At 60.2% G+C, this 25,721-nt stretch overlaps 1 protein-coding gene across 1 annotated transcript in view; it reads right to left on the reverse strand.

The window, feature by feature from the left end:
- MBP (myelin basic protein) overlaps window positions 1-25,721 on the reverse strand; it is a 62,764-nt gene that overhangs the window by 36,070 nt on the left and 973 nt on the right. The window contains 2 exon segments of the mRNA XM_037145872.2: window positions 1,796-1,880; window positions 9,692-9,757. Of these exon segments, the coding sequence (XP_037001767.2) occupies window positions 1,796-1,880; window positions 9,692-9,742 (136 nt within the window). The 5' untranslated portion in view covers window positions 9,743-9,757.

The following is a 25,721-nucleotide window of genomic DNA, read 5'->3' on the forward strand; positions in this document are numbered from 1 at the left end:
GTGGAGGGGACTGCTGATTTCATTCGGAGTGATGTTCGTGGGACACATCATAACTTAATGAGAGTTTGCACGAACAGTCTCCAATACTATGCAGCGAAGATGGACGGCCAGAGAGGGGCGGCGCCTGTTACCGGGCGGCCCTGCCCTGCAGAGCGGGGTGTCTCTGGTGCCGGGGGAGCATCGGAACCCGGACCAGCAGGTTCGAAAGCCGTGCCCAGCAGCTCCGAGGGGCGGCCCCGCATGCCTTCCTTGGGGTTGCCGGGCACACGACGGAACCACGGAGACACCCAGGCCGCTTGCTCTCGGTCAGACGGAGGGAGGATGTCGTCAGATCCATCGTCTCTGTTGTGACCCAGCCTGAGTCCAGTGTCAGCTGTGCGTGCACAGGGGTGACGGTGGGGACCTGTGTCCTGTCCCTGGTCGGCCAAGAGCGTGGCAGGTACACCCCTCCCACCTACAGGCTCCAGCTCAGGCTCTGAGAAGTCCCAGGGACCCCGCAGGCCACGTGTGGCCATTCTTCCCATGAAGAGACAAGTTCAAGTGTGAACACGACTGAGATACTTGCATTTCCTTTGGCTTCCGCATCCAATCCCGGGCGGCGGTTCTCTGGGCTGAGGATCCAGTCCAGCAGGTGCCAGAGGGTGGCCAGGGAAGGCGCCCCGCGGGCTGGGCCATGTTCCTCATTCCAGGGCCGGGCTTCTCACAGGCCTGGGTCACGGGGTACAGTAGGCATATTACACGTATGTGCGTGCATGCCGTGTGTGCCTGCTAGTGACAGAAGGGCAGACATGGCTATGAATAACCCTAACACGTATGAACCAGGAGAGAGATGAGGAAGATGAGGTTTGCTTTAGAAATGAGTACGCTTGACCAGAGTCACTCTGAAGCTCACTCTTATTCACGTACAACACCTGAAACCAGCGTTTGCATGTCGTCATTCCTGTTTGTACACACGTGTAGCCGGAATGTAGGAGTGGAGACACAGTGTAAAGAGACTTTCATTTCAGAGGTTCCCAGATGGACTTGTTCCTGAAGTAACTCCCACGCAGACGTGGCTCTGGGCGGCCCTGGGGACGGGGACGTTGTCTCGGTGGCTCTGCTCCCTGGGAGGGACCCGAGGGACCTCGGGCTTCACGGCGTCCTGCCCTGGCCACTTCAGGAGGCTGGAGCCTCGCCTGCTCGGGGGTCCTGGGCAGGGGACCCAGCATCGCTGTCCCGAGGACAAAGGGGGGCCCAGTGTGTTCAGGTGAGGACCACGCTGGACCCCGTCCACTCGCCCCGGGAGCAGGGGCAGCCACATGTGAGGGCCACTCAGGTCACCGGACAGGCGGAAGAGGCACAGCTTTACAGAAAGGAGTTACTTCCCACCGCCTCCTGAGTCCCCGTGGGGTGAAAACACCGCGCCCCCAGGCCGTGGGCCACTTCCTCTTCCTCTTCTGTGACTTTTTACGCCCGTCGGGCTTGCTCTTGCCCACCCCCAGATGAGCAAATCAGAGAAACAGCGTCTAGAAGGGAAACTTGGGAAAGCCCCAGTGCCTGTGCACAGAAAAGTGGGCAAAACACACCAAAACAGGCAGAAACAAGGAGGGGACAGACCCCACGGTCCCAGGGGCGGTCGCGTTGGGGAGAAGGGCTCATGAGCAGCTGGGGGAGGGCTCACCACGCGTGTTTCTGTTGGGTCGAGTTTCCAGTGGGGAGGACGGGGTGCAGACGACCCGTGCACCCGAAACAGTCACAACCGCCCCTAGATGAGGGTGCGTGTGTGCACGGCCATCGAGCGAACTCTGTCACGTACCGAACACGCTGTCCCCCGAGGTCTCCCGGGACAGTCCTCGGGGGGTCCTCTTCCTTTCAGCCTCCGCCCTGGTGGCTTCGCCGTCCTGGGGACAAAGGAAACAGAGTTTCAGCCACGAGTAGCTCCCTGCACGTCTGCGCTGACACGCGCCGCAGCGGGCGGTCGGCCCCGCTCTCGAGGGGGCGTCTCCCTCCCGGTTGGGGGCAGCCCCGGTGTGGGGGCCGGGGGTTTCTGCCGAGCACACAGGCGTCTCTCCGTCGGGGGGGTGTGTTTTCACACGAAAGACACCGACTGTCAGGCCGGATACAATCCGTGAGCACACTCTCACCCCAGCCCTGCTTTCTTAACATACTGACAACGTGGAGAACAGTTCTCGGCATCGCTGGGGACGGGGCACAGCAGGGCCCCCCTGGGAGCGGGGACAAACATCCACAGCCTTTCTCAGAGGACAAGCCACAAAAACCTCACTGTCCCTCTGCCTGGAGCCCCTCCTCTGCCTCCTGACCCCTCGGTGCCTTCCCCGTGGCTGTGCCCTTCCTGACCCCACCCCCCACGGAGAGCTGACAGCGGCACAGACACACGGTTCGATAACAGTGGGGACCGGGCCTTCCACAGCTGGCTGTCCCCGGACCTCACAGCGGGCGGGACCCAGTGAGGGCGGCTCAGACGGACGGACGGACGGCATCTCCCTGAGCAGAGGGAGCCGACCCAGGTTCCTGTCTACTTTTCCAGACCTTCCTGTTTCGTTTTAGAAGAGAAGGAACTTGGAACGGAAAACAATGTCTTGGTGGTTTCTTTTCTCAGCTATCAATTCAGGCCGCGTATTTGTTCCACATTTGTTCTACGCTGATACCAGTGTGGTTTTCACTGAGCACAAAGTGAACAGTTTTGTTGGAGGAGTCGTTCGTTCATACAATTCGGCCACCATTTTGTTCACGTGGAGGGTTTTTTGTGTGTGCGTTAACAGCTAACATCAGCTCGACCCTCCCAGTCCACGGCCTCTTCCTGTGAGAGCTGCGGCGTCTCTGCCTCTTGGCGTTGAGTAAAGTCACGCGGGTCTCAGAGGTGATGGGTGTTTCAGGTTCACAGTGAAAGCCGGACGTTTACAGTGAAGAGGAGGCTGGTCAGCGGTTGCAGCCTCCAGCCCGGGCCCGGCTCAGGCAGGGCGGGCAGGGACATCCAGCCGCTCACACCCGGCTGGTGCACCCTGGGACCTGCAGCCACATGTCATCGTCCGCTGTCCTTTCCTGACTGAGAGCAGCCACAGGTGGAACAGGGTGGGGGACAGACAGGCCCTTCATCTGAACCCGCCTCCTCGGGTCTCGTCCCCCTCTCAACGCCGGTGACGGACGTGCACTGGGTGGGTGGGTGGGACAGGGCAGGGGAAGCAGGTGCCGCCCGTGGAAACCTGGTGACTGATTTCTGTCCACACACAGGCTTGTTCCCGAGGCCTGATACCGCTGTCCGCCCACGAGAATAGGAAGGTCCCTGAGAACAACAGGTTCTCAACAAGCCAAGTGTCTACAAGCAGAACAAACAGAACCAAGGGGCTGCTGCGTGTCAGGTTCAGTGGAATCTCCACAATGAAGAATTCAGAGCTTCCTGTGAGTAACCAATCGTGCGGGGATCCAACGGGCCAGCGCCGGACCCAGCTGCCCTGGGCACTGTCCCCACTGCCCACGTCCCCAGGCTGGGTCTGTGCCGGCAGGTGTCCAAGTGCATCTGAAGCCATTACGGTTTCTGTCTCCAAATCATTTGTCCCTATTTTCCCTCCATTCGCCTAACGATGTGAGAGCTGACCTACCTAAGAGCCCACTTACTTGTCCATAACAATTTTGGGGACAGTGCAGTGAGAAAAAATGCTCATGCTGAAGGCAGCTTTAAAAGCATTTCCTATGTAGATGAGACTTGTTGCTCAGCAGCGCGACCCGATATCCGTGACCGACGGAGTGGTTTGCTGCCCGCCCATCCCTCTTCTCTCACTCCACAGTCTTCCTTCCCATGAGTTAGAAATGCCTGGAGCGGCAGGGCCGGTGGCACCCCACCATGGGCCTGGTGTCCCTCTGGTCACCACCGGCAGGGCAGGGAAGCCTCCCTCCACTCCACCCAGGACTCTCGGTGCAGCCAGAGCCTTGCCCCTCCCCGCCAAGCTCACGGCACCTCCTAGTTCACGGCTCCCAGTGTCCCACCCGGACAGAAACAGCGGGATGGATTTTGTCGGCTCTACTGGGAAGGGTTTTGAAGTTTCCTTTAAGTATACGAGCAGCTATTTCTTGTAGGTCCTAAAGATACGTTGCCTTTCAAATGCCTCCCTTGACACGGTTGGGACTGTGAACATCACCCACAGAGGGGCGCTCGGTGTCCCCCGGCAGCCCAGGGGAGGGCCTGCTGGCCACGAGGACCTGCTTCCACCTAATTAGCGCAGACCCAAGATCCCCAACTGCCCCCAACGGCCTCGGGGGACGGGGGTTAAACTCTGCCCACAGTTTGGGAGGCAGCTGGTGTCCCTCACGTGAGGACCCAGGGAGCCGGGGCCCCCTGAGACGCAGGGGCCAGGCCGCTCTCCTTTGCAGTGGCCCCTGCCTGAGTCAGATCTCAGTCCTTCCACTGTGCGTGTGTGTAATAAAAACCATTTCTATAACACGGAGCTCAGTACTCAGCATTTTGGGTTCGTTCCCTAAAAAGCAGGATCGTCTTTATTCTTGCTCTAAGCTGCCCTGGCGTAAGGAACGAAAGCCCACTGAGAGCTTTGGGGACTGAAGTAAAGAACGTGGAGAGACAGGACCGCGTCGGGTGGCCCGTCTCAGAGGCAGGTCCCCTCTGTGTGGAGCGAGAGCCGGACGGGACTCCCACACAGGGCAGGCCGGTGTCTGGCCAGCTGGGGCTTCTCGATGCTGGCGTGGGTGTGGCCCAGGCTGGGGGCGTGGGCTGTCCTGTGTGCTGTGGGGGGCTCAGCAGCACCTTTGGTCTTGCCCTCTGGGAGGCATGAACACATGTGTCCCACCCAGGGTCAGGGGGCGGGCCACCTGGGTGGGTGGCCACTGGTCTAGACCAAGGGCAGTATCAGAGAGGGAGCAAACCCCGCAACCCCACGCGGTGGGGTCCTTGCTGGAACACGAGTCTCGAGCGGATACACATCACGCCATCAAAACTCACTTTCCGAGAACAGTTTGAGAGCTGGGAGGGCGTGGTGGCCAAGGCCCAGAAGCGCGAATACAGACGGTTCACGAAAAGCAGTGCCACCTATGCGCTGGCGTCTCAGATGAGAAGCCACACGGGGGCCCATGGGGACCCCAGGCGTCCCCGACATTAGACACTGTTGTGCTGCTGTCAGTGCTGCTAAGAAAGCAGAACAACGACCCCAAGAACGGCAGAAAATATCTGCGAATCGTAGACCCGATAAAGGTCTAGCGTCCAGAATGTGTCAAGAGCTCCTGCAACTCGACGGCAACCAAAACCCACTCAGTTAAAAACACTGGCAAAGAATCTGAACAGGCACCGCTCCAAAGAAGACACACGAGAGGCCTGTAAACACAGGAAACACGCTCAGCACCTGTCTCCATTCAGAAAACGCAAATGGAAGCCGCGACGAGACACCACTTCCCCCACCAGGCGGACGAGATGAGAAACACTGAACACAGCAGGTCTCGGTGAGGATTTGCGGCGGGGAAAGCACCCCTGTCCCCGGCCATGCGGTGGGGAGACGCGGTGGAAAACAGTCTGGTGGCTCCGAAGTCCATCACGGATCCACCACCTGACTCGTCCGATCCGCTCCCAGGTGTACACCCGAGAGAAACGAACGCGTGTGAGCACACGCCAAACCGCGTCCGCGCGCATCCACGGCAGCCTCAGTCACACTAGCAGAAATGACCCAGGTGGCCCGCGGCCCATCCCCGGAGCGGGAGAGTGCTCAGCCACGGAAAGGAGTGAAGGCCGGCGTGACACAGCGTGGACACATCGGAAGCTGTACGCGCCGTGAAGGCAGCCGGACACAAAAGGCTGCCTGTCACACGCAGCGTCCTGAACGGAGGCGTCCAGGGACAGCCAGCAGAGCCGTGGGTGCCGCCGAGGGCTGGGGTCGCGGACCCTGGGCTGACACTGAGGAGCGCACGGGTCCTTCTCGGGTGATGAAGAAGTTCTAACGTGGACAGGCGTGGTAGTCCCGCATCGTCGCGAACACACCCGAATCCCATGGAATCACTCACTGCGAGTGGGCAGTGCGTGTGCTGTGGGGGCCGCGTCTCAGTGCGGAGGTTCGAGAAGGAAGCACTCCGTCTGCAGGTGGTCCCCGCACCGCTAACGGGGAGCTGGAACTCGGTGCTCCCGGTGGCCCCCGAGGCTGTCACCCGAGGTTCAGAAACGGCCCTTTCAACAGCGCTGTGCTGTGAAGGCCCCGGGCTCTGCCAGGGTCACTGTTCTTGTCACCAAGACTGTCACGTCCTTCAGAGTGTGCAAAGGCGTGAGCGAAGGGCTAGTTTACACGCGGCTTTTGCAAGCCACCGCAAAACAAATCCCTGGAGCCACAGGGAAGCTGTTCACAGGCCTGTCCTGCAAGTGGACGTACCAGCTTCTACTTCAGGAGTCCCGATATCTCGCCCCCTGTTCCTGGAAGCGACTGGTCAAGTAGGACGAGGACGGCAGTCACGCCAGGCAGAGTGTGGTGACAGGGAGGGGGACAGAGGAGAGGAGGGGGGGATGATTGTGTGAGGTGGGGCTTTAATGCAAACGCACTTACAGCTAATTTGTGTGAGGGCGTCCTTCAGTTCGAAGGGACCTTGCCCGTTACTGAGAATGCGATTAGGCCGTGGTTAGGCCGTGGGGAGCTCCGCTCTGAACTGGAAGTGAACACGCTGCCTTAGGCTTCACGGAGCAAAACCTTGCCATCCGTCTGCCTGGACCTGTCTGTCCAGTCGCCTCCTGCCACGCAGCTGCAGTGGCAGCGCCTCCGGTCCAGCTTCGAAGAGATACATTTTGCACAAAAGACAAACACCGAGATCCATCGGAGCCTCCACCACTTTCCCAAAGAAGCTCCCAGCTTGGCGAGCGCTCCTCCCCACACACGCTCCTCCTTCACCGGGAAATGGGCCCGGAGTCTCCGCCCTCTGGGACTCTGGGAGGAGGGGCCTGGCCAGTGACCGGGTCCCACCCTAAGCTGGCAGTCCAGGCCAGACACCGTCATGCTTATTCGCTGTTGCCTGTCTTCTGACCTTTTCCGTACTTTAGAGAAGGTGGAAATGAAGTCTTGAGCGAAACCACATTCTACTGTGCATGCCAAGGCAGGGAGGGTCGGGAGTAGACGGGAGGGGTTCCCGGAACTCAGGCTGCACCTGCCTTTGGGTTCCGCGGGCTGAACGCAGGGACGAGTCCGTCTGGCGGCAGAGCGCGCCCCGGTCTGCGCAGAAGCCCTTCCGCAGAGCGCACTCTGCTCTCGCTGTGGTCGCAGGGGTGAGGCTCGGGAGGGAGACCTGCTCCGACTCGCTCTGGGCGCGGGAGCCGAGGATCAGGCCGGAGCTTGTCCTGCTCTGTCTACACCCAGAGCAGCACCTGAACCCCAATCGCCAGCTCAGTGCGTCTCAAGAGTTTCACATCCACAAGTGCTTGGCAGGACCCACGAGCCCCACCTCCACTCCATCGAGGGCCCCCAAACCTGGTCTCCCCGCAAAGGCACATTCGGGGGAAATGCTGTGTCATGTCCCAGCCGTCTCTCATTTCATGACTGACGGCCACGGTGAGTCTGATGGCAGTTTGTGTGTGTTGGTGGCTGTTGGAGGGTTGGACCTTCTGAACAAAATGTCGCTGTCACTTTGATGGAACTGTTCTGCTTTGGGACAGACCCCGGTTTCATGACACCCATGGTCTTGGAAAGGAGCTGTTACCCATGGTCCCCTAGGACCCGGGTGACCAATGTCCAGTATCCAGTGGAGCTACGCTGCCCCTGGAACATGTGGCTATTTACATCTACATTGTTAAAATGAATGGCACTGAGAATGGGGGCCTGCAGCTGGACTAGCCACACGCTCTGTGCTTCCTGACCATGCGTGTCTAACGGCCATGGCAGCAGACGTCACAGACCCAGCACGTTCCCGCTGCAGCCGGAACGCCTGCCGGACCTGTGGCGGCCGCACCTGCGCTGGAGGACTCAGAACCCTGCAGCTGCCCTGCCCCTTTGATGCCCCTGCTGCCTGTCGGGAGGTGGTCTCCTCCTGGCCCCTGAGGCCAAGAGGAATTCTTGGGGGGCGGGGGCAGATGTGTGGGGGATGGAGATGGAGAGAGGACACGAGGAGCAGAGTGTGGCTGAGCTCCGGGACGAGGCCCAGCGGGTCCGTGTGCACCTGCCGTCCGGGGCCCGCTGCACCGCGGGGGTCTGAGCACCTGACGGGGTTGGCGCGTCTGCAGGGAGAAGCCTCTACCCACAGTCCCTTCAGCGCCAACTCGCGTGTCCTACGATTAACCTGAGAATCTCCTGAGGCCACAGCCACCTCGTCCATGCGACTTGGCTAAGAAAGTGGAGATAGCAGAGCGGCTCTGGGAAAGGCCCACACTGCAATCTACTCAGGGGAAATCGGGGGTGAATTTGGGGCTCAGAGGCCCCGTGGCCCCAACACAGACACGGAGCTCCAGGCTGGTGTCTGCGGACCAAAGCCAGTGAGTTTCTCAGCGATTCTGCGTCCCGCCCTGTGATGTCATTGTGCCGCCCGCACCGGCTTCCAGTCCCATGACGTCATCGTGGTGCGGGACCCTCAGCGGAGAGAGCAGCAACGAAGACGTGGGTCTGGAAGGGCCCTTGTCCTGGCGGGCGGTGGGCACAGTCGCACCCACCTGGGGCCCACGGCCTGCGTCCTCAGGTTCAGCCCTCCAGCAGTCACCTGGCGCGGGGAGGGGACTCGCTGGACACGGGGCCCCCGCGGGGCTGCACAGGCCGGGATGCCCGGGACTCACCCGCGAGCAGGGCCGACGGAGCCAGGCCCTCCCCTCTGAGCTTCTGCTCGGAGGTACAGGGGCTTTCGTGGAGCGGCGGGTGCGGTCCCCGGGAAGAGCAGGGGGCGCAGGGCAGGGCTGAGCGCAGAGCAGCCCCCGCCCTCTGTGCCTGGGACTGGCCGTCGAGGGGCCCAGATGCCTCGGAGCAGCCGGTGGGGGGTCAGGCAGTCCACCGCCGGGCCAGCGGTTGTGAAGGAAGCGAGAGGCTCAGTCTATACTCACTGAGGGGGGAGGGAGGCTGCTTCGGGGCCCCAGTGCCCTGGTCTGTCTGCAAACAGTCTCATCTCCCCGGGTATCACTCCCACACCTCGGGGAGTCTTTCAGGGGGCGGGAGTTTCTGCCCACACACCCGGCTCCCCACTGCCCCGGAGAGGCTGTGCCAAATCGCTCCGATAATCCTGCCCTAGAGGAGGGTGATTCCTTGTCTTTGCACAGTGTCAGGCCGGTGTGCCCATCACCTGAAGTGAGTGTCAGGGAGGCAGGGGACAGAGGGACAGAGGCACCCAGGAGCCTGGTGATGGTGGCATGCCACCTGTCATCAGGGGTGCAGCGGGCAAAGGGCTGAGAACCACCCTTCGCAGACCCTCCTGGGGACCCCACAGCCGAGCAGAGCCTCAGAACCAAGCTGAGGAGCAAGGTGGAAACCGCGAGTGCTCTGCTAGAAGCAGGAAGAAGTTCTCTGTGGCCGGCGGGAGGGCCCACAGGGGCTTCTTCGCGCTGTTCTGTTTCTCTGTGCTCTGCAAGAGCTCACAGTCACTCGTGGAGAGGGCCCCAGAGGCCCTGGCACCGGGCGGCCCAGCCTCTGGGGGTCCGAGAGCTCCACCTGCCACGCAGCCCTGGCATGTCCAGGGTTTGGAGCCGCAGCGCCCACCCGCAGGACGGTGTTTCATCACGGGGACAGACGTGCGCGCGTCTTACCTTGTGGCCCTTCTCAGCGCCGGCCTCTCGCTTCCCCGCGTGGTTCCCCATCCTGAGCCGATCAAGCTGCGGAAGGACAGAAAACAAGGTGTCAGCCCCAAACGGGTGCATTTAGAATTTCCTGGGTAAAGGTTTCTCAGTCAGGACACCTCCCAGGAGAGGGGCTGTGTCCCTTCCGGAGCAGAGAAAATGCACCCCAAACCCCACCCACAGCGCACACCTTGTGAGTGGTTTCACGAAAACAGCTGGACGGGAGGGGAGCCTGTTTCTCGGGGAACAAACACTCTCGGGGCGTTTCCTCGTGGGAAAAACAGCTCATCTCGAGCCGGCTCGGGGGCTGTTCTGACACACACACACGCATGCAGAGGGCATCACGGGTCATGGTCAGGCGCCACGCGACAAGACCAGCTGAGGTGCCGGAAGGAGCCACAGATGAAGGGTGACAAGTGCACCCCGTGTGCTCACTGCCAGGGCCCCGTGTGCAGAGAAGCCGCGCAGTCCCACCCAGGGCGTCTTATCAGACAGGTATGCCAAAAATCTGCAGAGTTTCCAGGGGAGAGAACGTTGGATAAAAGAAAAAAACACTGTGTTTCTGTTTGTATATTCAAACCCACTCTCTAGCAGCAAATTCACAGTATTTTTTCTTGACTGATCTCAGCCCACATGGGCCCTGCGTGGACCCGAGGTCCAGGCACCCCTCAGACCTGACCCCTGGGCACAGCGCCCCACCTTCAGGACAGCGACCAACCGCCCTGTCGCACTGTGTCTTCCGGGAGGACGTGTAGGTCCCGGCTTCCTGCTGGACCCGGAACGGCTTTCCTTCAAAAGCCACTGAAGTGAGTCATTCTCTAACCCTGAAGGTTCTCTTCAGAAAACGGGGCATTCTCTGAATTTTCCCACAGTCACCCACAGTCCTGGCTGCCTCTTGGGTGACTAATGAGCTGCCACAGGTGGAGAGCAAACAGCTAGACTGTGACTCTCGGGGATGGGCACCGGGGCAGGAGACGTGTCCGGGGACGGCCCCACTTCCAACAACTCAGACAAAATCTCAACAACGTGCGATCGAAGATGCTTCAGTTCCGATGCCAATGTGGCACCAGCTTCAACAAGTCCCTTGAGCTCCTCATGCTTCATGAGCAGAGAGGAAAAAGCCGATTTTTTATTGCGCTGAGTGAAATATGTCAGAGGAAGACAAGTACCATATGAATCTAATCACCAGGATGAACCGACAGACAAAATAGAAGCGGAGGCGCGGAGGCATGAGGCAGACTGCTGGTCTCAGGGCGGAGGGCGCTGGGTGGAGGAGGGGAGGGGTCGGCCCGAAACACGCACAGGACAGGGCGACGGCACTGCGACGGGAAGGGACGGGGGCCGGGAGGAGGGGGCAGCAGAGACGTCTGTCACAGTGTCAGCAATAAAGTAGAGTTGAATGGGCAGTAAAGCGTATGCATTTAAAAACGCAGGTGTAGCTCTGCGGGCCATTTCAGTACGGACGGGGGTTCTGTCACCCACCTTCTCCATTTATTCCATTAGACCAAAAACACTACGGGTAGTCTCGTGGGGGGAATGGAGATTGGGGCACTTTCTGCTGTAGGAACGGCTGCAAGAAATGGGGGGCAGTGTTCAGCCTCACCCTCTGGGGTTTGGGCTGCATTCAGAGGGCGCGGGTGGGTGGGCAGCGGCAGTCACTCTGAAGTCTGGCCCCTTGTCAGCTCCGTTAAGGTAAATGCTGAGTAAAGCAAATGTTGGGCAGTTTTCAGGAACCCTGAGAACTTGCTACGTGTACACGGAATCTGTAGAAGGGTGATGCCCCAAACGCACGTGGGTCCGCCTTGCTGTTCCCGGGACAAGGAAGAGCCTGTTCTAAAGCACAGGAAGAACAGGTGACCTCCTTTCATCGAAGCTGACGGCTGGGACTCTCAGGGCTTTCCCCTTGGGGGCACAAAGCCCCTCGCGTCACCACCTCCGTTCCCAGCTGGGCAGCATCACTGACCCTTGTCCTCCAGCCCCGGCCACCTGCCGCCTCGGTCTGGCCCTCACCCCCGTTTGTTTTGGTTCCCTGCCAGGATTTGGCAGCCCCTGCACCCCACCCCTTCATGCTCCTCTTCAGAAAACAGAACTTGAAGGACTTAGCCAACGTCAGAGGCCCACGGGGCTTGTAAATATCTGGGGCTGTGTGTGGATTCAGGCAGAACGGTTCTGGACAAAGGGACTGTGAGGCACGGCTGAGCTCTACCCACGGGACACGCCCTCGGCTCCCAGGAGAGAACGGCTCCCGCTGTGCTTGACCCAAACCTCCCCGTGCGTCAGAGCGGAGCTCGAGGTCACGCTTGGGGGCTGTAATCACACTTCAGGAGACTCGTGAAAGCTGGACACACACAGAATAGACCCGAGTCACAAAGGTGCAGGTCAGACTTTTGAATTCAAGCAAAACCAGTTAGATTTGATCAGCGTTTCTGACGCATCACGCAGAGCAGGCATGCTCCGGCCTCGTCGGTGGGACGACGGTCTCTGGCCGTCAGCCCTGGGTGCTGGCCTGTCCAACTGCCCCTCGGTGAGAAGACGGCATGTGTATGGAGACGCAGGGGGTGGTCAGCAGCCTGGACCCAGTAGGACCGCCCTGCCCTGTCACCAGGGTGGCAATGGTCAGGTGATGGAAGGCCACCTTCCTGCCATGACATGACACAGGGACAGGCCTCGAACCAGCAGCTGGGCTCTGTAATCAGTGAAAAGACCATGTGCAAGTCAAAGAGCCGGAAGATCGGGGTCACCCTCATTTCATCTCGCTGTTGCAATTAATCAGAAAGAGCAAGAGGAACATTCGGGAGGCCTGTCCCGGGGAAGTCACCTGGCCCGATGGGAGAGCCGTTCCGTCTCACCGTTTGTGATTCCCCGCTCCCAGGGCACAGGGATTTCGGCCGCTCTCTTGGCGGAGAGCCCGGGACATGGGCGCAGATGGAGCCCTGTGAGAGGATGGGTGCCCGAGAACGTGCAGCTGCAAGGCCGATGGTGGGAACCTGAGACCTGGGGCCCATCCATGCTCCTGCTGGAGACCTAGGGCAGGTACCTCCGCTGCCCGAGCCCCGGGTCCCCCACAGTGGAAGTAACGAGGGCTCCCTTGCTGGGCTAAGGAGCGAGGAGCCCATGGAGGAGCCGCTGAGGGCCAGGGGCAGGTGGGACCCTCGTCTCTGGACGAGCTGGCTCTTCTCTCTCTCTCCCCCCACCAAGGTGCCTGTCACCAGTGTGGCTGGCCAGGAGGAGAGGAGACCCTCCTTGCTGACCACTGCTCCACCATCCCAGCCAAAGTGCAGAGATCTTTCTGTGGGTTCTCACATACATGGACACCCACATTCAAAGGCCAAGTTCAGGGACGGAAAAGGGGTGGAATGCCAGTGGCCCTCGAGGAGCCGGGAAGTGACTGCACACTGTGAGCCCGCAGGAAGCTCCTGCTGACTGACAGACGACCCAGACACCCTTGCGGGGAAGTGACGTACCTCCTGCAAGTTCAAGTGCCGCCCAGGAATACAGTCAATGGTGCTGAAACAACCCTGTACGGTGGGGCAGCAGACTCAGGGAGGCATCACTTGGAGGATATATAAACGTCTAATCTTATGTTACACACTTGAGGTTGATACAATGTTGTAGGTGAACTGCAACTGAGGAATTTTAAAAAACTGTGAACAAGACTATACCGAGTTGAGGTGGAGAGAAGACCAGCCCTTCCCCAAACTTCGGAGACACCCTGCGACGTTGAAATGCTGCACTGGCTATTTCTGCAGTACCCTTGAGGGCACTGTTACAGGAAACGGGATCATTGTGAAATCTTTTGTTTCGATAGATTTATTGTGACATAGAGAAGGTTTCATTTAAGTCTTCTCACAGAGCTGGCTTCATAGGCGTGGTCCCCAAGCCCTCTTTGCCGTCTCCCGGAGGAACAGAGATGCAGGGGGCGGGGCCTGCGTGGGCGGGCCCTGCGTGGGCGGGACCTAGTGTGGGGCTGGGCGGGCCGCTGTCCGCCAGCCACCCGCTGGTCTACGCTCATTTCTAATCGATTGTCTAGTTGCATTTACGCCCATGGTGTAGGAAACGAACCACGGTTGTACAATTTTTACAGACTGACGGTTCTTTTGCCTTCATTTTCATAAGATGCTGCTGATTGGACAATAAGGTTTTTTTGAGTTCATGTTCAAGAAAGCACTCTGAAAACGCGTGTTTCCATGGAGACACGGGACCGACACGCCGGGATGTGCTCCCTCCCTCGGCGATGGCAGGGCAGGACCGGCCCTGTGAGCGAAGGCGACGCGGGCCGCCGCGTGGAGCCAGGAGAAGAGCAAGCGCCTGCAGGGGAAGGTGTGAGCTGGAAACAGGGCCTCGCCGACGTTCTCTCCATCCTGGTCGTGTCTCACGTGGCGGGTCTAAGAGCGCGCACTGCCGCACGGTTAACAGCATAGAAACAAGGCTTCCCTCTGTCCAGGAGCCGCGCATGAGCGCCCAGGACCTGTCCCGAGGAGCGCCCGTGGGGGCGCACGCGGTTTGGAACGAGAAGGGCAGGCGCTCGTCCCTCCGTCCGCTCCCGAGGCTGCAGGACACGGGCGGGCAGTGCACGCGGGGGTCAGCAGGTGTTTACTCGGCGCGGCCACTGACCACTGTTTAGTGCGGGCGGGAGCACAGCCCTACCCAAGCCTTGGACCCAGACTCGGGGCTGCGGGCTGCGGGAGGACACAGGTGTGTTTTGAGCCCTTGGTGACTGCGGTGGAATGCTGTCCCTCAGGGAAAGCGGCAGATAAATGGAGACCCGTGGAAGGAGCAGGGGGTGCAGGAGGAGACACCCGGGCCCTTAGTGGGCGCAGAGGGCTCCCGGGGGAGGGCTGGGCCACGTGAGGACCCGGGGTGGGAGAGGCCCCGAAGGGCGTGCACATGTTACCGTGGAAGTGGACGAATACCCATGGCCGGGTCTTGGGAGGGGACACCGTAGGCCACAATGATGCTGTCCCCCATTTCTGGGGGCAGCTCAGTTCTGCTGGGATGAGCAGGCAGGTCTCCCAAAGCTGTGCCGTGGGCCCAGGGCCTGCATCTCCCCCAAGCTCAGCAGTAGAAACCCACCTCCTCGCTGACGGCGTGAGGGGCCGAGCCTTTGCCCGGTGGTTAGGCCGTGAGGGAGGGGCCCCTCGCAGGTGGGGTGCGAGCTCTCCCTGAGGAGACCCCAGAGAGCGCCCTCCCCCCAGGCCACGTGAAGACCCAGCTGGAAGGCGTCCCCGTGACTCAGGAGGAGGACCCTCACCTGACACTGACCCTGCAGGCGCCTTGACCTCCGACTCCCTGCCTCCCCTGTTTGCTGTTCCCAAGGCCCCTGGGCTGCGGTTAGAGTGGCCCGGACAGACTGACAGCCTGAAACGTTCGGAAAGGGCCTAGGTCAGAGTGCACGTCAGACATTCACGTCCAGGTGAGAGGCTTCCCCGGCCCGTGAGCTGGGGGATCTGCTCCTCCGTGGCCTCAGGACGCAGCCCCACAGGTGCCTGCGGCTCCCGCGAGCAGAGGACTCCCGGCTCAGCCCGACACAGCCCCTCAGACGTGTCTGGGAAGAACGCAGGAGCTGGATTTCTGGGGGACAGGGACTCTTTCTCGGGGTGTCAAGTAACACCCCAGTTATTACCACCCTTTGTTTTCCGTGGGCTTGTGAGATGTGAGTAGATTCACAGCACAGAGGAACAGGGCCCGAGAGCGATCACAAACCATTTTAAAGGCAAAGGACGGAATTGCATGAAAATGGAGTTTGTTGGCAAGCTGGTTGTGGGCCCTTGAACTCGCCCTGCTCGGCATCAGCTGACTTTGTAGATAAAGCCATTGTCCAAGGACAGGCAGCAAATTGCATTCTGGATTTCCTGGGTAAGGAGTTCTGCCTCCCTGCCAGGTCGCTGCAAAGGCGAGTTCTTGGCAGAAGCAGCAGCAGGTCAAACCGTAGTGCGTTCCTGCTCCACTCAGACCGACGGTCAGAATGTTGGTTAAGGTGTCCGCAAGTGTCCGGGCGGTGGCTGAGACGTTTAACTTTCCTCCACTGTGCTGGGGACTGGGCATGCTTCGTGTAGAAACAGAGAGTCACGGGAAGCTGGCATGCGCTGGGGCCCCCGGCCGTCAAGTCCAGACCAGCCTGTTGGTGCAGGGCGGGGCCTGGCTGGGCACACCCAGGGCCAATCTGAGCGGGTGGGGAGGCTGGAGGCCTCGCAGTGCAGGTGGCCGAACTCGGTCATCCCCCTGTGTCTGTGCCTGCGGCCCACAGCCGCTGTGCCTGCCCTCTGCCCACCCAGAGGCCTGGTGCTGGGACCAGGCAGGCTGGGGCTCCAGGACAGAGACCCCCAGGGCGAGCGGCCCAGTGCCCGGGGTGTGTCCGCTCTTGTGGGGCACACTTGGAGGGCTCTGGCCCGCCACTCCTCCTCCGAAACCCAGAGGGCAAATGCCACTTCCTGGAGGAACTGTGGAAATTGCTGGTTAATGTTTCACAGTTCCCCAGGGCACTCGCCATGAGTCAGAGGGGAGTGAGCCCTGGCAGGGCCTGACCTCCGACAACCGGCCCCCGGCCCCATCTCCTGGGCCCTGCAGGGAGTCATGTGTGGCCCTGTTGCCGGTGCATGCATGCCACACGGCCCAGGACACTGACACAGCAATTAGAGGGGACGCAACCGTGCACGTGCTGTCATCCCCCGCCGGGGTGTGCAGCGTGACCCTGGACACTCACTCCTGTGACAGAGGGGGCGTGGAATCTTCAGGCATTGCTCACGACCAGAGCTGGTGACCAAGGACAGAACAATGCTTATGTGATTCCGGGCACCTTAGTCACCTCCAGAGCAACTGGCGGATCCCTCACCTCTGGGCGTGATGTGCTCTGTTGGTGCTCGGGGCAGACAGGTGTCTGTCCGCATGCGGCCTGGGGCCCGAAGGGCTCCTGTGCGAGTCGGGCGGAAATAAACCCCCCGTTTCTGAGGAAGGGGACCCAGAGACCCCTGAGTCCTGGACCTGTTGATCTGAAACGCCCAGATTCTGAGCAGCAGCCCCGCTGCAGCCCCACCCCCACCCCAGCCCTGTGCTCAGAGCTCATCTGCTGGGTGCCGTGTTGCCACGCAGGGCGCACGGCTTCCCGGGGCAAGTCCCTACTTCTCCAGGAAATAGAAAGATAGAGGATGTGAGCAAGTGGCAGTTCTGTTGAACAAGAAGGGTGGGTGACAGGTCCCCAGAGAGTGTGACGCTGAGGGGGACACTGGACTCCCAGCAGGAACCCTGCTGTGGCAGCCTCGCGCGTGTGAGCAGAGGTCCCAGAAGTCTGTCCCCTCCCTCCACCCCTCGGTTCATGGGGGCTGCGACACTGAAGCCAGAAGGGAGGTCCCAAGTCCCCACAGCAGTTTCGGGGGGCAGCGTGGGGCCTGGCGGTGGCCCAGTCTCTGCTGTGCTGGCATCTCCAAGACCGGACACAGTCCCTGGAGTTCCAGTTCAAGTTCAGCCATGGACTGTGCAGGGTACTTGGGCAGGGCACTCAGTTTCCTCAAAACCTGGATATCCCGACACGTCACCTCTCAGGCTCGTTGGGAGGTTCGAGGGTGCCCTGTGCTTCGTCTCAGCCCTGACGTGTGCTCGGAGGACCGAAGGCTCCTCAGGTCCCTGGGCTGGTGACGTCACACCTCCTGCTTTAATGTGAGAACTGCCACCGGTGACAGCAGGGGACGGAGCATCACGGAAACGCACGCACACGGGGTTATGTCCCCTTCACAACTCTGTCACTGAAGCAGTGGCATTTAAGCGAACAGTCAAATGACAAAGGTCCAGAGAGCATGACTCGGGTACGAACACCATGCTCAGACTGAGGCGGAGCCCGGGCTGTCCCGGGCCCCCCTCAGGCCCCAGGCAGAGGACAGACGCCCTTTCGGACGGTGATGAGGCGTCACCAGGAGGCTGGGGCCTCATGGTTTTGTTGCTCCATCAAAATCAAGGTCGTGCAGGAAGGCCTTTTACAGGAAATGAAGGCTGTGCTCTCAAAATTGGACATCTCTGCAGAGTATATTTCCTCCTGTGACCACGTCGAAACAAGGAGAAAGTGTCTTCGTCACTTACATCCCCCCCCGCCCATGGTCACATTTCTGATAGGACCCCAACCACAGACTCAAGTGACGGGCAGTGCTGTCCACAGACAGTTTGAGACGGGCCACAGTACGTGAAGACTCAGTGAAAACAGGTTTGGGGCAGGGAGTCTGGACTCTAGTCCCTGCGGCCACAGGCGGCCGGCGGCCTCAGACGGGTCCCCTGGTGTCCCCGAGCCCCACTGGCATCGCACCTGGGAGAAGGAGGGGTCCGGGCTAGGAGCTCGGGGTCTGGCTGCGGTGACAGTGACCACGCTGGAGTGCCACAGGGTGGGCATGGCCCCGACACGCCAACTCTGCAGGCCTGGGGCCTTTAAAAATCCAGCATTTCCGATCAGGTTTAGGCAAAGCCCAGAGCAGAGCTCACACATGTGTACACATGTACACACACAGATGATCACACAAAGCACACTGACACATGTGCATGCACACACACCAGTGACCTCGCACTGCACACACCGTGTTCCTCTTCCGTGTCCTCTGGACACCAGGGGACAGCTACATGCACCCCGTCCAACCTGTGGCGCCCAGGAGACAAGCCCTGGCCCAACCTGACACTCTTCCACCTAAAACTGTGCAGATGGGGCTGCTCCAGGGGGAGCAGGTGTAGTGGGTGACCAGAGGGCAGAGCGGGGACTTTGCTTGCCCACGGCTGGTCCCCAGCACGGGCAGCAGTGGCTGGTGCATAGTAGGTGCGCAGTGATCGGCTAGGTGACCGGGAGAAGACACTGAAGGCAGCCCCTGCCCCACAGGCGTGCCTGCGGGCAATCACACGGCCACGGGCCTGTCTCCAGGCCGGCCCCTGAGGGCAGTCTCTGCCCCATCGGGGCCCGGTGTGGACGGGGCGGGGGGTGGGGGCTACAGGGCAGCATGGCCACGTGGACCAGCCCGGCCGCTGCACGCGGGGGTCCCTGCAGCCTCCACCCCCTGGTGGAGCGGGGAGCGCTGGGGCTGCCTCGGGCAGAGTGTCCCCTGGAAACGGAAGCCCGTGTTCCTTTTGAACACAGGGCACCGCAGAAAGGAAGTGGGGGCTCCCCCGCCGTTCGCGGGGCTGCTCCTGGGGAGGAAGTGGGCACAGACGTGGCGCGCCCGGCCCTACACACAGCCCGGCCCCCTCGGCTCGGCACCAGGGCCTCTGGGGGGGACAGACAGAGGGGAGAAGACAGGGCGGGCGTGGAGGCCTGAGCAGGGCTGTGCAGGGCGCCCACGATGCAGGGCAGAGGCAGGCCCTCGGTGGGGCCTGCCAGGGGCTCCCGCATGGAGACGGGGACCCGGGAGCAATAAGCAGGTGCGGCACTGAGTGCGGGGGTGACTGGTTGGGTACGGTGGGGGGGGACAGCTCCCTCGGGGAGGGGGGTGCCAACAGGAACCACGGCCCTCCAGGGTGCTACTCTGGAGACCGGTCCCTGCTGTGAGCTTCATCCCAATGGTCACATAGAAACAGTGAAGCCGAGTCCGTGCGCAGCCTGGGGGGCAGACCCCGCCCCCGGGGTGGAATGCCCTGGGCGCCTGTGCTGACCGGCCCCGCCTCAGAGGCGGGCCCACGCGGGTGCTGCCCGGTGACCCAGGCTGGCTCTTCTATCTCTTTCACGAAGCCCACGGGCCTGGCTGGGGTCCGGGTCTCCTCTGCTTTGAGGAGCGAACGGATCCCACCCCTCTGCACCCCGTCACACCTGCCCTCCCCGGTGTCCCCCAAACATCTGCAAAGGTCAGGAAACCCGCGCCTCAGTGGTGGGCGGAGGGTCCCGGGGAGTGACTGGAAAGGTCAGTCTGAGACGAGGACACGAAGGTGACGGGACTCGGGCAGCAGGACAGCGCCCCAACCCCATGGGCCCAGGTGTCCCGGTCACCACGCGGCCCACAGAGAGGCCAGGAACCACCTCTGGGAGTGAGTCCAAGGGACACATCCAGCCCCTGTGCCACTATGTCACGAAAGCCAGTGCAGTCTCAGAGACTGAGGACCCGGTGACATGACGGTGTCACCTGAGCCCCACAAAGATGCCACCAGTGGCCTCTTCTACCTTCACATTCAAATCAGGCGGGTTTTGTGTCAACAGCATGACGCCCTGAACAGGTGTGAGTCCACCTCCACACGAAACTTCAAGTTCCTGCAGCGCCTTTGCCTCGGCGAGGCTAACCCCGTGCAGGGGAGCGTCCCCCGCAGACACGTGTCTGCTCGTGCGGCCGCCCTCTCGGCCTGGCGAGGCCTGGGTCAGCCTCCCCCCAGAGCCCCCCGTCCAGCACAGGTCTGAAGTCGGCGAGGCAGGTGTAAGCACCTGGTTTAAATCCTGCCCCTTCAGCAACAGTTCCAATGTGCAAAATAATGAATCCCGTGGCCATCACACTGCAGCATTAAGCTGAAGCCGTGGGCACCGTGCCCACCTCTGAAACACGACTTCAACGCCCAGACCGGCCCGGGGCCGGCAGGCGGCTGGGGGCGCCCGGGCGCCAGCGTTCTGGGCAGAGCAGGCCTTCCAGCCCGGCGCCGATGCCCCACAGCTGCGGAGCCTCCCTCCTGGCCCAGCACACCCCCACCCCGCACCTCTGCAGCCCCACCGAGTTCTGTCTCACACGTCTCGCTCGGGGTGCTCAGCGATGTTCTGCCTCGGGAAACCTGTCTGCGGACGTCCAAGGTCCCTCGTCACACTCAAAGCCCTTTCAGGGTCAGGACCCGTTCTGCTTTAACTCCGAGTCCTGGTCACGCGTGACACAGCGCCCCACACACGGGCAGCAGGCTTTCAAAGTTAATTGCGCGTTCACTGTGTTTGGAAACCTTGCTTAGCTTAGCCAAGACGTTGGGTTTCAACTAAGCGAGAAATCCGATGACGAACGTGGGCCCCGTAAATACTCCTTGTCAGACAGGCCGGCGATAAGGCAGGGAGTGAACGGTCCCCTCTGACGGTGGAGGAAGTGTCAAAAACAGGAGTGTACATAAACACAGACCGCCAGCGCAGAACCGTGCTCTGCAGGAGTCGCTCTTTGTCCCTCGGAGCCGGGCTGTCAGTGAACTCGAAGAATGCCTTGTGCACTTGAGCCCGCGGTGAGCAGGTGGAAGGCACATCGGGTCACCCTCGCAGACCTGGGTGGACGCTGGGCGCTCACCGCCCGCCCCTGCCTTCATCGGAGCCCGGGGCCTGACCCCCCAGAGGTGAGGCGAAGGTGGGGCCGTGGAACTACACTTCATGCAAATTCTGGGTGGAACATAGACTGGCAGACGCCCAGGGCAATGTTAGTGCCCCCGAGTCCCATGGCCCGGTGAGAGGGCCAGGGGTCTGGGTCGGCCTGGCTGCCCTCCGGCCTCCTAGGGACTCCACCCCCTGCCAGTGGGGGATCTGGTCCTGGTGGGGTGCTGTGTGTGGGCTGCCTCTCGTTCCAGATCAGACCCCAGATGCAGCGGAGCAGGGGCTGGGCTGTCCCGGCAGGAGGGCCACCCACACTGCCTGAAGTGTGCCACTGGCCGGAGGGGTGGGCAGCACGGGGGCTGGGGCCAGCGCTCTGGGGAGGGGCAGGCATGTCATCCGACCCCCAGAGTGCGGGGCCAGCTGGTGGAGGGGTGAGGAGGGAGCCGCCAGCAGGGGCCTCCTGGGGGCACACACCGATCTAGAAACTGGGTCAGTGGCTGCTCGGTGGGGGGGTGACACCCATGGGAGAGGGGAGCTTGTCTGAGGCCTGAAGCCACAGATTTCTCACAGGAAATGAGGCTGCTCTTCTCGACAGGCTGCTTCTCCTTGGCAGGTACTGAAACCCTTCAAATGCAGAAGGAGTCACTGGGGCGACTGCTCTGTGCTGTGAAACGCACTGGCCCTCAGCGCCCACTGGCCACGGTGATGTCTGGCCGGTGGACGGCCCGCCTGCTTGGGTTTCTGTATTTGCTACATGAATCATACCTTATTTATTCTTTTGCAACTTGATCTTTCCCATTCAATGTTGTTACTTCGAACCTGACCTCTGTTGATACCTGACGTTCTAGATAATTTAACCTAATTTCTGAGATTACGCCATAATATAGGTAAGGTCCATCCAGAGAAAGTCCAGCCATTGTTAACATGACAAGAACGGTTTGTGAGACATCGATGTGACCTGGCAGCCCAGGAGAGGGCACTGGAATGTGCGTGTGTGAACAGTGACAACTTCACTGTACCAGTCAGTGGGGGTGGTAGACACTGTTGAGTGAGCGTGTGCACCGTGTGGCCGTCACATTCAAAGTGACTGAGTAGAGCAAGGAATGTGCATCTACTTCTGCATTGAGCTGGAACCTTCCTCTACAGAAACTATTCACATGACTCAGAGGCCGCAGCTACGGGCAACTGGTGACTGGCAGCTTCCTCAGGACAGCACACCTGCTCGCGCATCACGTCTCGTGCGGAGTTTTTGGTGAAACATCAACTCACCCAGGTGACTCAGCCCCACTACAGCCCAGATTTGGTGCCCTGAGACTTCTGGCTTTTCCCAAACTAAAATCACCTTTGAAAAGGAAGAGATGTCAGGTATCAATGAGATACAGGAAAATATGATGGGGCAGCTGGTGGCAACTGGGAGAACTGTGTGAGGTCCCCAGGTGCCCACTTCAAGGGGGACTGAGGCGTCATTCCCTGTGTACAGTGTTTCCTGTGTCTTCACTAAAGGCGTCTGTTCTTCATGGCACATGGCCGGACACCTCCCAGACAGACCTCCGACAGCTATAACCCTGCTCATGGGGTATTTGTCTGCTTCTCTCTGGTTTTTCGTATCCAAATCTTTACTCACTAAAATACGTGGGCATAGCTACAGCTGTGCTGGGGAAGAAATTTATAGCACCAAGTGATTACATCAGAAAAAAAAGTTCTCAAATCGATAATCTAAGTTCTGACTTGAGAAACTAAAAGAGAAGAGAGAAGTCCAAGGACAGTAGAAGGGAGGAAATAATGAAGAAAATAGAAACCAATGAAACTGAAACTGGGAAAACAGCGGAGAAAAATCAATGAAACAAAAAGCTAGTTCTCAGGGGAAAAATCAATACAACCGATCACTCTGCAGCAGAACACACACAAGGAGAGAGGGGACAGAAGTCACTGCGATGGTGAACGGGACAGAGGCGCTCAGGACAGAGCCCAAGGCTGTGGAGGGATGTGGGGACTCTGAACGCGGGGCCTCATGCATGGTGAGGGTGGGGTCCCTTTGCACCAGGGAACTGGCTCAGCGGTGACAGTGCACAAGCTCCTGACACACTCGGGAGGAGTGTGCTTAGTGAAAAGAGCCCATCTACAACGGTTGCACCCTGTGTAATTTCACTGGTACAGCGTTCCCACGGTGACAAAATTACGAGCACAGTCACCATGTGCCAAGGCCACAGGAGGACAGAAGGGGGAGGTGGCTGTGGCTTTCAAGGGCAGCACGACAAAATGGTCATACGTGACTGGAGCGGCCACATGATTCACATGTGTGTTGGATTTCACAGAGCCACACACGCGACAGCACGTGTCTTTGTGACACCTGCGACCTCAAGCAGGCTGCCGGGTGTGTCAGCATCAATTCCCGGCTGCGACTCCCTCCTACAGTCCTGCAGGGTGTTCCGTGGGGCGTGCAGGTCTCTCGTGTTGTTTCTCACAGCTGCACGCGAACCCACAATCATCTCAAAATAAAAAGACTTTGGCATGGCCCCCGTGACTGCCCCGCACACACAGACCACCTCCTCCCCGGAGGACACACTGGGCGGGGAGGCCGCGGCGTCAGAGAGACTCCCGCCTCCCACTTCCCCAGCTCGTTCTCGGCGTCCGTTCCTCTCCACCCTCCCCTCACGGTGCCGTGAGTCAGAGCCAGCGCCGTCCGCAGGGACGATGGACATAAACAGCCATCTGGGAGATGTCGTGACACACATGGGCAGCACACCTCCGTGTGCTTTCCTGGCCTGCCAGGCTTCTCTCCCAGACCAGCCTGTTCACTCACGTCGCTTCCTACAGGGTGGCTTGTTTTATGTGACAAGTTTTAGAATTTTTCACATGTTCCAGAGACCCCACCGATGTCTGCCGGTCCCCACCCTCCGAGCATCCATCTAGTTTTTATAACAGAGCCTCCCACCCAGCAGCGGTGGCCGGAGTCCAGGGAGGAGCAGCGTTCAGATCCGCAGGTTTGGGTCGTTAACAGTGACCGAGTCAGAGGCCTTCCCGGCAGCTGCAGACACAGGTTAGCGTCTGGCTGCAGCGTGAAGGAGGGGCTGCCTCCGGAGGCAGCTCAGCTGGGAGCTCCGCCGCCTCCTGGCCCCCTGCGCTGCAGCTTCGGGTCCTGTCTCCCTGGCCAGCTGTCCCTTGCAGGGAGTCACTGGCAGGCACCTCCTCCTGGCTCCTCCAGGTCTTTGACCTGGCCAGCCGCTGGTGGCGTCTCTGCCTGCCCCGAACACAAGGCCCCTCGCTGCACGCACTGTGCTGCTCATGCCGGCTCTGGCGCTGCCACTTTCAACTGCCGTCCGCTTCCTTCCGTGGCTCTAACAGGCCCACAGAACTGCCTTACTGCCTCGTGGCTACTTATTAAAAATGGCACTAAGTGATCAGAATACTCTCTTTTCTCTTTTATTGACAATTAAGGAGGGCGAGTGGAGGATGACTAACAGGCACGTGACTGCACCGCGAGGCCGCATCACTCACTCCGAGGAGGAAGCAGGTTTTCGGGAGTGGTAACTCATTCGAGGTGGAATTTTAAGTGGAGGGGGAAGAGGGAGGCAGGTGCATAAGGTTGATGGACTGTGTCCTGCCCCCCAAGGCTGTGTGGGGCAGCCACCAGGGGCAGGTGGCCAGCTCCTGGGACTGAGCCTCGCGGGTCCAGGTGTTTCTGGGCCCTGATTTCCTCATCAGCAGAAATGAGGGCCTGAGAGGGAAGTTACATGAAAGGCGAGTGTCCCAGGCTGTCGGGACGGGAGCAAGGTGGCGTGCGGCTCTCAGAGCAGAGCCCGGCGTGGTCAGTGGGCAGTAAGTGCGACCTGGACGCGCGGGTGGGGAGGAGGCCCAGACAGTTGCCGGCAGTCCACCACATTTTTAAAGAATCTAGAGAGAATGTAAAAGCAAACACACTAACCTTCGAGGAGTAGTTAAAAAAATTCAGGCAGAAATGGGACATTTACGAGAAGGGCTTTTCAGCCACCAAACCGTGAGGCCCGACGTCCCACACAGAGGTGGCAGCAGAGCTCAGTGTCCCACCACAGGGCAAAGCATTGCCCTGCACTTCCTGATCTCTGGGCAGAGAGGTGACACCTCAGAAAGACTTTCAAAGTGCACTGAAACAAAACAGCTTTTGTTTAACGCCGAGTTAAAAAAAGTAGTCACTGCAGAACAGCTAAGCCCCTGGGGGTTCCTGCGAATCAACAGTTCTGGACAAGGTTTATGGATCGCTCGCTGCGGGTTCCGGTTTAGCCACTTGACATAAAACGAGTGATGGACGGCCTCCCTCGACCGCCAGGTAGAGACATAGCTCTCACTTAGGTGGGCCTCCTCCTGGGGTGGGGGGTTGGCTGGTCCTTCCGGAAGAGCTGTCTCTTCCCAGCCGCGCCCCCCCCACGCTGGCTCTGTATGCTGGGGCCCACTCGCTCAAAGGTGGCTGCCAGAGAGCCTGTGCTGTGGGCCGGGGACTGAGCCCAGACAGGGTGGCCCTGACCTTTGGGCCACTGGTCTGTAAAATGTCTCCCTGACCTTGGCAGGCTATAACCTTCTCCCCAAACCGCAGGTCCTAACAGGAGCCCCCTTCCCCCACGCTGGCAAAGTCCGCTTCCCTTGAAACACTTTGCAGCCTGTGAGGGTGTCACAGCCCCCCCCCCGACACACACACCCCCACACAAGCAGCTGTGCCAGTGACTTCCGCCGCGAGGAGAGAGGGGATCACATGGTGTTGATTCTCACTCACATCGAGGCAACTGCCGCACAGAGAACCAGGAACCA

Source organism: Artibeus jamaicensis, unplaced genomic scaffold, assembly GCF_021234435.1.
Source record: "Artibeus jamaicensis isolate MK-2021 breed Jamaican fruit bat unplaced genomic scaffold, CSHL_Jam_final contig_354, whole genome shotgun sequence".
NCBI classification, from domain to species: Eukaryota; Metazoa; Chordata; class Mammalia; order Chiroptera; family Phyllostomidae; genus Artibeus; species Artibeus jamaicensis.